Source organism: Poecilia reticulata, linkage group LG6, assembly GCF_000633615.1.
Source record: "Poecilia reticulata strain Guanapo linkage group LG6, Guppy_female_1.0+MT, whole genome shotgun sequence".
Lineage (NCBI taxonomy): Eukaryota > Metazoa > Chordata > Actinopteri > Cyprinodontiformes > Poeciliidae > Poecilia > Poecilia reticulata.
Genome location: NC_024336.1, coordinates 2,766,139 through 2,776,475, shown reverse-complemented (window position 1 = coordinate 2,776,475; position 10,337 = coordinate 2,766,139). Strand labels below are relative to the sequence as shown.

The window sequence follows — 10,337 nt, the reverse complement described above, 5'->3', positions numbered from 1 at the left end:
ATTTCACCTTAGGATCAATAAAGTAATATTTTTAATTGAATTGAATATCCTTACAGTACTGTAGGTCTCTAAAGGCTGGTAAAGTTAACTTTTTTTTCAGATCTGCATGGATGTTTTAACAATTTTATCCAAATTGCAGATAAATAGAAATTTCTTGCACAGTGAGAGTCTTGTTTGGTTTTTACTGTTTTCTGAAAATTGTTGAAAAGCCGGAGATCTTTTCTGCCCACAGACATCACATCTACATCTACTCTATGAAGAATCTTAAAGWGRCAGTATTATGTATTTTCTAGCCACATCAAGTAACTATGTTAACTTCAGTTGTTATAAAATTGACAAAAATATCAAATACGACTTAAAAGAAAGTTCCCACTTTTTCTGAAACTCCGCCCTCAGGAAGTCATCCCAACATGGCTCCTCTATTAACCCTTTACCAGCATTTCATTGAGAAGTTGCTCAGCAGATGCTCAGTTCCACCAGGTGCCTAATTGCTGCTGGCTAGTCTGAAGGATCTGAGTGGAGGGYTGCTCTGTGAGGCAGAAGCTCGGAAGCTTTTAAACTGCAGCTCTGGGGAGGAGCTGTGTCTTCGAAGGCGGGGCTAGGTCCACCCAGGCGTTTTGCACAGCTGAATGAGAAATCATTGAATCTCCATGGCAACCAAATGTGCATAGAAGAATCAAGTTARCACTCCAGGTACATTTTTAATGAAAAAAATAACATGACGACATGACATGATGTAATGCTCAAAAAAGGTACATTTTACATAGTRCTGCACCTTTAATTTCCCCTTAGGATCCACAAACTATYCTTGAATATGAATTCATATGAATTGTATCTGAATGTATATTTGAACCAGTTCAGATTCGTCATTAAAAGCCCAAAATGATTCATGCTGATGACGGGTACATGTGAACTTCTCACCAGAGCTGTATGTATGCGTGTGTGTGTGTGTGTGTGTGTGTGTGTGTGTGTGTGTGTGTTATGGAGCACAGTCCGGTTTGGAACAACACAGAACACAGGGAGGAATACTCAGGCTGCCAAGTGCATTCTGGGAATTTGAGGYCTTGAACAGTAACTTGGTGTCTGCCGTTTAAACACAAAYAAGACCCGACTGGTTGCTGTTTACGTGGAACATGAAGATCTCCCAGTCAAAGTGTCACTGTGTGTTTAATCAGGTGAAGGGCTAGGCCTCCCTTACTCTGCGTGGTGTGTTAAGGCCGGTGTGGGTGGCCCGCCTCATCGGCCAGGTTCAGGATGTAGCTGACCACTTCGTCCTCCGAGGGRAAGTCKGACATCACCCAGGAGTCGTTGGCAGCCGTCACCTGCAGCCGGCAGATGGGACAGTTCCGGCTGCGGCCGCTCCTGGCAACGCAGAAAATGCCACGCGATGTCAACGAGAAGCCACCATAGATGACTACGGCATAAACAATGCCTTTATATCAGCAGTCACACTGCTCCAGTGTACTATAGGCCTGGCGGTCTACCAGGCTTTACTTGTGCCCCCACCAGGCTAAGTATTGATAATTTATTCTAGTTTTTTTTTTCTTTTTAAAGGTTTGCATTTTTTTAAGAATTAATAGTCAGTATTCAGGCATTAATCTTCCAATAACACATAATTATCAAGTGATATTTTCAAATTTCCTGTCAACTTTAAACATTTTTTAACTCAAAAACACGGCAGGCTGCTGAATGAATGACTGACCCAACACCCCAACCACCAGGTTTTCTGGGGGAAACCCTGACACTGCTAGCAGAACTACATTAGTTTGTGGGGCTCCTCAGGGACCCGTTTGGGAACTTCTTTTATTCTGACTCTGTATTAAAGATTAAAAGGAGAAAAAAAAAAAAGTTTGTAAAAGTGCACCGCCTCAGTGTTGCTTTTTTTAACCTTATTGTTCTTGCGTGTGAGTAAAATAAATTAAGCAAGCTTCACCATTTGTCGATGCATTTCTGACAGAAGCTGTGAGCGCAGGGCAGGATGAGGTCGGCCTTTCCGTCCATGCAGATGCAGCACTCCTCCTGGTCGGTCAGCTGCTTCACCCTGCACTCAATAAAACACACCACTTTAGCTCTACAGCGCCTTGCAAAACTATTTRTAACTTTAGAACACTTCAAAGGAAACGACATATGGTTTTAAACTTATTTTTTTCCTACTAATTAAAAATGTGAAAGCTCCCTGCTGAAAAAGAGCCACTTCCTGTGTACTGACCTCCCCATCCACATGCTGGCCTGGCAGGAGTCGGTGGAGGGCAGCTGGGCGGACGAGCCCCTGACGGCGCCCTCTGCTGACAGAACCTCAGCCGCCTGGCTGGTGATGTCCCGGTACAGCTGGATGAACTGATACAGGTTCATGATGCGAGACGCCTCCACCACTCCGCTCTCCTTGTTTATCTGAGAGTCRACAAATTCAAACCAGATCGTCCATCACACACAAAGGTTAAGGAGATCAAGGCCAATTTATTGGTGCGTTCTTAATATTTTTGAAAGTGGAGACATTTTGTTTGTTCTTCTAAACTTTGGGGACGAATTCAACAAATAGAATAAAAATTTGGGGACAAATTCTAAATAGAATAAAAAAAAACAACAAGAAACTAAAACATGCACAATGTCCTACTGGATGATCTACATCAGGGGTGCCCAAACTTTTTGAGACCAAGATCTACTTTTTCTCTCACCAGCCGCCTGAGATCTACCTCATGACATAAAAATTGCAAATTAAACTCTATTGACTTATTTTGTATGCAAATATATATCAGTTATAGCAGAAATAATAAAGTGACATAAAACCTAATCCAGTTTCTTCCTCAGTGACATTCTGACACTGGGAGCAGCTTACTGGTTTCTCAGTCAGAAGCTGGTTGCAAACCTGAGGCCAGCAGGTGTCAGTCAGTCATGGTAGACCTGAAATTTGGTTTGATGACCTCAGTATGAGAAACTACAGACTGATAGGAGGTTTGTCCTATTTGATGTTGTGACGTATGCTCACAAAGAACTAGGTAATTAGTCAATAAACATTTCTGAACGTTTATTGAACGTTCAGAAACTACAGCAGGTGTAATGAGCCACAGCAAAGGTAAACAAAGGCAAAACAATCCGAAAAGACATCAACTCAAAACCCCTCCTACCCTCTCTCTCTCTCTCTCTCTCTCTCTGTCGTTTAAGCACACTCGTTGCCGTGGTAACCGCCTGAGCAAAGATTACATTAAAAACACAACATTCAGTCCGTTACGATATCAGGTTTCTAGGCTTGATATTTATTTCTCGATTATTAATAAGCCTCTCATGAACACAGCGGTGGTTGAGTAGCTAATKAAACTCCTSCTCTGCTCGTCAGTCGGTCTGTGAGTCGCCTTTTWTTCTCTTTTTTTGTTAATGGAACCGAAACGCACTGGATTGCGCAACACCTTGTTGAAACAATAATTACTGAGATTATTAATTTTAACATGTTTCGTTGACTTTTTATAATTATTCTTTTTTTAATGAAGCAACAAAYGTTTTGGATCTTAGTGAATATTTTTGATCAAGCCGTCAGAAGAGGAAGTGCTGGACTCAGCGTCCTGGCGGCGTTCAGTTTGTCACCTGCCGAGATCGACTCAAAACCTTTCCGCGATCGACCGGTCGATCGCGATCGAYGTATTGGGCACCCCTGATCTACATATTCCATTTCCATAGTTCTACTGCGATCCGATGTGTTCTGATAAAACAGTTGTGGAGAATTCGTTTCTCTCGAAGATGCCTTTTCATCTTTTTCTTTTTGTTAATAGTCACAGTAACTGAGCATATGTGACGGAAATCTTCCACTTTAATTTCTTTAGAAATAAAAAGGTTCAACAAAGGACTGGGTTTGTAAAATTAGCCTGTTGCAAGAAAACAACGGTTGCTCTGTTTTTAGCATGTAGCMTTGTTTGGTGTGGCGTCCTTTGTGAAATAAGTTTGAATTCAAACAGTGGAATGTGGACCAGCGCTACTCCGGATGTCACCTTGGTGCAGACGATCCGGACGGCCACCTTCCATAAGGCCGAGGCATCAGAACCGGGCTGGACTTCAAACAGAAGGTGCTTCTGCTGCCCGACAGCTAGCTTGGCCGTCCTGAGAGGAGAGAAAACATCGTAMACMWATAAAACAGATTCGGCCTGAAGACTTTCCGACAAACTTCATCCGAAGTGCCAAAGTCGGCTGTCACTGATGTAAATGTGTGCTGAAAATGACAGAATTTTGTTTCTTAGAGAGGAGTCCGCCTTGAACTCGACACCCAGGCTCAGGTCGAACTGGTGTCTAGCATTTTGAGAAACTGAGATCAGAAATTTTATAGAAGACACAAAAAGTTTTCGACTTTTGAAACTAGAATATTTTTTACATTAACTTCAGTATTTGAGCTTTTTTGGTGGAAATGTAGTCTGATACACCGTTGCATCAGACTACCAGAGTAGGCCTCCTTGATTAGTTTGTTAACATTTCAGCTGCTAATGCTTGTCTGAGTGGAAAAACTAAATGAAACATTAAAATCTTGAGTCATTTTCTCACTCCCCCCCCATTGATCTGCTTCATGGCTTTTTTACATTTTAAGAACTGAAAATAAAGTGTCAAAATCTTGCTTCCTGTTTGCGGACTAACGTCCACATAGCATTATTAGTATGTCCAGAGAAACGACAGAGCCAGTGCCGACACTCACACGTCATTAAGCTCAGCCACTCTGCCCAGGAACTCCTCGTAGGTCAGGTAGCCGCTCTCTCGGACCAGTCCAGCATGTTTCACCAGCTTCTCAGGCAGATGGTTTATCTGACCTGAGATTTGCTGGCCCATCCTGGAAGCAGCAGCAGCACTTTACTGTCCAGCAGGGGGCAGCACTTCATTCAGTTCTGCAGTACCTGCTGGCAAAACGAGCTTGTTAAAACAGATCAAATGCTCCCTAAGGCTGCGTTCACACTGCAGCCTGCAGCCACACACTTCCTGTACTTACAGGAAGGTCAGATTCAGTTGTTTTGAAATATTTGTGATAAACATGAACAGTCGTAGTGAGGAGGCTGAAAACGTACCACCTCTAGCCTAACAGTTGAATCTCATATTATTGGTCCTGTGAAACTACACATTGAATGAAATTAAATGAAAAATGTATACAATTGGGTTTTAAAACTACAACTGCCAGTCACTAGTGGCATGTCAGTTGAGGAGCTGACTGCTAGCAAGTTAGAACAAAATATAGAGACCGACTAATAAATCAGCAAAAGTCAGCTGGCTAAAATTTTAATAATCTATAGAGCATAAAAACAAAAACTGAATGATATTCTGGACTTTAAGAAGATGTAATTTACTCAATTCATGAGGCATTTGTTTTCTGTTTTTATATTTATGTCTGTCACAATAACAAATTTTACAATAAATTGTCCTGGTGATTGTTGCAATATTGTTGTTTTGAGACCATTTTCAAGTCATTTATTGATAAAGGCATAATAAAGCTAGTTCACCCTCTCAATAAACTTAATTTTGTGCAGAACATTCCACACAGGAACTGGAAGATATTTTAGCTATCCAAAATAAAACATAACAACCAAAGATAAGAAAAAACATTGAAATAAAAAGCGCTTGCAACCCACACCAGAAATAAAATGGATCATAAAGTCTCGGTGAACAAAATTTCCCTTAAAAATATATGAATTATCAGAATAGAAATGATGGAGCTCATTTTTATTTATCGTGCGACTAATTGAGTCATTGCTTATTCTGACAGGCTTATTTATATTCTTATTCTGATCTGCTTTGTCAGAAACACAGGTGGAGGCCCCAGCAATCACCCGTCTCTATGACGACCATAGAGACGTGTGATTGCTCTATCAACCTTATCCAGGATAAGGGTGAGACTGAAGGAGTGTGTGTGTGTGTGTGTGTGTGTGTGTGTGTGTGTGTGTGTGTGTGTGTGTGTGTTTTTTCNGAAACGCTCTACACTACATTCAGTCATTGGCCCATTCATCCACACTCTCATGGTGGTGAGTTTGTACACTGTAGTTGCAAACTGACAGAGGTGAGGTTCTAATGACCAGCAGGAAAACCAGATGAAGTGTCTTTTCCAGGAACTCAAGGACTGAGACAGACAGACAGACAGACCTGCAACCCAACGTTTAACCACCRAAGTCATTGACATAAGTTATAGAAGATAACTTACATCAACTAACTTACTTGATGTAAGTTAACCTACCGCTTTGAAGAGTGGCTGAGAGAAATCGWCCACTGTGTCGCATCATATTCACACCCCAAGGAAACAGAACTTACCCTGTAGGTTGTACCTACATGTCTAAAATCTTTCTAAAATCTTTTTTTTAGTTTCTAATTAAAAAAGTCATTCTAGGGTGGCACAGGAGCAATGCACAACATATGTACATGGCCGTCACAGGTTCGATTCCCAGCCTGGTGACCTTGCCGCATGTCTTTCCCCTCTCTCATTACCTACTTTCTTGTCTGACCTCTCTCAAGTAAAGGCTACTAGAGCCAATAAAACCTCTTAAAAACATTCTGCATCATAGTATAGTGAGACACTACTGCTGCTTTTTTATATACTGAGTGATTGCAAGTGCCTACTTCTGTCTTAACAAAAAGCATCACTGGCTTCCTGTATGGTTTGCATGTTTGTTTCAGGAAGTTGCCGCMGAGCTGGAGGAGAGTACGTATCAGTATGCTGAGCCCCGTCTGTCGATTTACGGCCGATCTCCCAGCGAGTGGGAGAACCTCGCCACATGGTTCATCCARCAGAAGGTCCACTCCCCCAACATGAGATGGATGATCCAGGTTCCAAGGATCTAGTAAGCACTCAGTCTTACTTACAGAGCAAAGCACAGATCGTTACCCTCAAAAGACACCATGATGTCAGCATGGGTCCATTTCGAAAGTGTAATCATGTAGAAACTTAAGATCAGTTACTTAACTATTACTTACAGGCAACTGTCTGATTTGTTCATTTGCTAGGATGGGTTTATTTGTTTACTTGTCTTGCAGTGACATCTTCAAGTCAAAGAAACTGGTGCCGAACTTTGCCAAGATACTTGAGAACATTTTCCTTCCACTTTTCGAGGCCACCATCAACCCTCAAAAGCACAAAATAATCCATGTGTTCCTAAAATACGTACGTCCTTTCGCAACACCCAACTGAACGGAAAGACAAACTGTAGAAGATTTCTCCACATCTGGTGGAGCATAATGGTGAATGTTGCCTCCGTCGCCCTGCAGGTAACGGGGTTCGACAGTGTGGACGACGAGTCCAAACACAGCGACCACATGTTCAGTTACAAAAGCCCGAAGCCTGAGGAGTGGATCGAAGACAACAACCCTCCATACACCTACTACCTCTTCTACATGTATGCCAACATCATGGTGCTCAACAACCTGCGCAAGTAAGTTTAGCCTGTTGGTGCAGCCGATTRKAGAGAGAAAAAAAAGGGTTAACAATGACTTTTGTTTAGGTAACACGCACAAATTAAATCAGTGGGTTTTGCTAAAAGTTGTTGCTGTTAATATTGGTTAGCCCTMGCGGCTGATWGTGGCAGATAATTGCTAGCACAATCACCTCCCATCTTTATTTCTTGTGTACATGACCATCACCTTTTGTGGAAATAAGCCCTTAACGCAAGTGTGATGAGGAAATCCTTGTGAACATTTTTGAGAGTGAGATTGTTATAAGTTCACCTTGCTCTTAGCCCGATATATGTTTTCGCATCCACCTGAATAATGCGTAGTTGCGCCACTGAATAGGCATACTGAAAGCACGATAAAGAGTTGTGAGATTTTAGCCAATTGAAAAGATTCAAAGTGAAGCTCCCGGCAACGTGACTCTGAAAATGTTTCTGTCCACAGGGAGCGAGGCCTGAACACCTTCCAGTTTCGTCCCCACTGTGGAGAGGCCGGCTCCATCACCCACCTGGTCTCTGCCTTCCTGACTGCAGACAACATCTCCCATGGACTCAACCTCAAGAAGGTGCAGCCCTCCTGCCATGAAACGGCCGGTGACCGTARAAGAATTCATAAAGCCACAGACAATAAGCACAATTTGTTGTTTCCAKGGAGAAAATTCTGGTCAAAATTCACATCAATGTCTTGATAAACATTTTAGCATCCYGCCTGCAGGTGGCAATGTTTCTGACCTTTACGACACTCTTGCCTCAACCTYACTTGATGTCAAGTTCTAGTCTGTTATCAAGTAATACAAAGTCACATTTGACATCACATTTGTAAATATTTAAAAATTCCTTGAAAATATTCCTAAATTACCATCACAAAATCTGCAATTTTTGATTGCAAAAACTCAMAAAAYCCTGGAGGGACTGATCAATGTAAAAAGATATTCAACATTATTGAAGTATGTATCAAATGCAGACAGTTAAATATTAACATGTTTAATGGGTTGATTCAATACAACCCATAAAGTTGTATTGATTCATGATCTTGATGTGGCTGAAAACTGAAGATGAGTTTGATCTTCCCTCCCTGCCCTAGATNAGAGAGAAAAAAAAGGGTTAACAATGACTTTTGTTTAGGTAACACGCACAAATTAAATCAGTGGGTTTTGCTAAAAGTTGTTGCTGTTAATATTGGTTAGCCCTMGCGGCTGATWGTGGCAGATAATTGCTAGCACAATCACCTCCCATCTTTATTTCTTGTGTACATGACCATCACCTTTTGTGGAAATAAGCCCTTAACGCAAGTGTGATGAGGAAATCCTTGTGAACATTTTTGAGAGTGAGATTGTTATAAGTTCACCTTGCTCTTAGCCCGATATATGTTTTCGCATCCACCTGAATAATGCGTAGTTGCGCCACTGAATAGGCATACTGAAAGCACGATAAAGAGTTGTGAGATTTTAGCCAATTGAAAAGATTCAAAGTGAAGCTCCCGGCAACGTGACTCTGAAAATGTTTCTGTCCACAGGGAGCGAGGCCTGAACACCTTCCAGTTTCGTCCCCACTGTGGAGAGGCCGGCTCCATCACCCACCTGGTCTCTGCCTTCCTGACTGCAGACAACATCTCCCATGGACTCAACCTCAAGAAGGTGCAGCCCTCCTGCCATGAAACGGCCGGTGACCGTARAAGAATTCATAAAGCCACAGACAATAAGCACAATTTGTTGTTTCCAKGGAGAAAATTCTGGTCAAAATTCACATCAATGTCTTGATAAACATTTTAGCATCCYGCCTGCAGGTGGCAATGTTTCTGACCTTTACGACACTCTTGCCTCAACCTYACTTGATGTCAAGTTCTAGTCTGTTATCAAGTAATACAAAGTCACATTTGACATCACATTTGTAAATATTTAAAAATTCCTTGAAAATATTCCTAAATTACCATCACAAAATCTGCAATTTTTGATTGCAAAAACTCAMAAAAYCCTGGAGGGACTGATCAATGTAAAAAGATATTCAACATTATTGAAGTATGTATCAAATGCAGACAGTTAAATATTAACATGTTTAATGGGTTGATTCAATACAACCCATAAAGTTGTATTGATTCATGATCTTGATGTGGCTGAAAACTGAAGATGAGTTTGATCTTCCCTCCCTGCCCTAGATGATGTAAACTCTTATCTTTTGCAACGTTTCCATATCCAGCATGTTCAATAACGGAACAGATTTAAAGCAACTTTGCTGCAATATGTTCAGTTTCTACCAAAGTCTGGTCTGGTTTACCGGTCAATRAAACACCTCYACATGTCTGTCGGTAAACCAGACAGATTGAGAGATTGATTTTTTATTTTTTTTGTTACATACCTTAAACACCAGATTTTGTTTTGAAGGTTTCATCCCATGTTTGTTTCAGTAAGGTGTCAAATAATTCTTGAAAAATCCACCGATTTCTCTTTACACGCAAGTTGTTCTGGATCGTCTGACAGACGAACGAGTGTTGACCTAGAGCGGTAATCCCTGATGCTTGTCCTCGTCTTCCTTAGAGTCCGGTGTTGCAGTACCTGTACTACCTGGCCCAGGTCCCGATCGCCATGTCCCCGCTGAGCAACAACAGCCTCTTCCTCCAGTACTCCAAGAACCCACTGCGAGAGTTTCTGCACAAAGGCCTGTGTGTGTCGCTGTCCACCGACGATCCCATGCAGTTCCACTACACCAAGGTACACTGCTTTCTCTCAGAGGGTTATCAAGTGWTCAAGCATCTTTGGGTGTTGCAGGAGTGTTGAGGTGCATTTTGTTTGTCTGGCTGCTAATATGCTCATGAAATAAATGTCCAGGAAGCGCTGATGGAGGAGTACGCCATAGCGGCGCAGCTGTGGAAGCTGAGCACATGTGATCTGTGTGAGATTGCCAGGAACAGCGTCCTGCAGAGCGGACTCTCACACCAGGTAA

The 10,337-nt window shown here is 41.9% G+C and overlaps 2 protein-coding genes across 3 annotated transcripts in view; one reads left to right on the top strand and one right to left on the bottom strand.

The window, feature by feature from the left end:
* ampd3b (adenosine monophosphate deaminase 3b) overlaps window positions 1-10,337 on the top strand; it is a 50,506-nt gene that overhangs the window by 26,031 nt on the left and 14,138 nt on the right. The window contains exons 8-13 of the mRNA XM_008410887.2: window positions 6,631-6,794; window positions 6,988-7,114; window positions 7,219-7,382; window positions 7,843-7,963; window positions 9,932-10,105; window positions 10,223-10,333. Coding sequence (XP_008409109.1) covers window positions 6,631-6,794; window positions 6,988-7,114; window positions 7,219-7,382; window positions 7,843-7,963; window positions 9,932-10,105; window positions 10,223-10,333 — 861 coding nt within the window. The remainder of the gene's footprint in view (window positions 1-6,630; window positions 6,795-6,987; window positions 7,115-7,218; window positions 7,383-7,842; window positions 7,964-9,931; window positions 10,106-10,222; window positions 10,334-10,337) is intronic.
* Window positions 1,149-10,337, bottom strand: part of rnf141 (ring finger protein 141) — a 22,777-nt gene continuing 13,588 nt past the window's right edge. Inside the window, exons 2-6 of one of the 2 annotated variants that reach the window (XM_008410839.2) lie at window positions 4,673-4,871; window positions 3,981-4,089; window positions 2,210-2,391; window positions 1,934-2,041; window positions 1,149-1,362 (exon numbers count right to left, since the gene is read on the bottom strand). In XM_008410839.2, coding sequence (XP_008409061.1) covers window positions 1,212-1,362; window positions 1,934-2,041; window positions 2,210-2,391; window positions 3,981-4,089; window positions 4,673-4,803 — 681 coding nt within the window. In that variant the 5' untranslated portion in view covers window positions 4,804-4,871 and the 3' untranslated portion in view covers window positions 1,149-1,211. The remainder of the gene's footprint in view (window positions 1,363-1,933; window positions 2,042-2,209; window positions 2,392-3,980; window positions 4,090-4,672; window positions 4,872-10,337) is intronic. The other variant, XM_008410838.2, reaches the window with a different exon arrangement.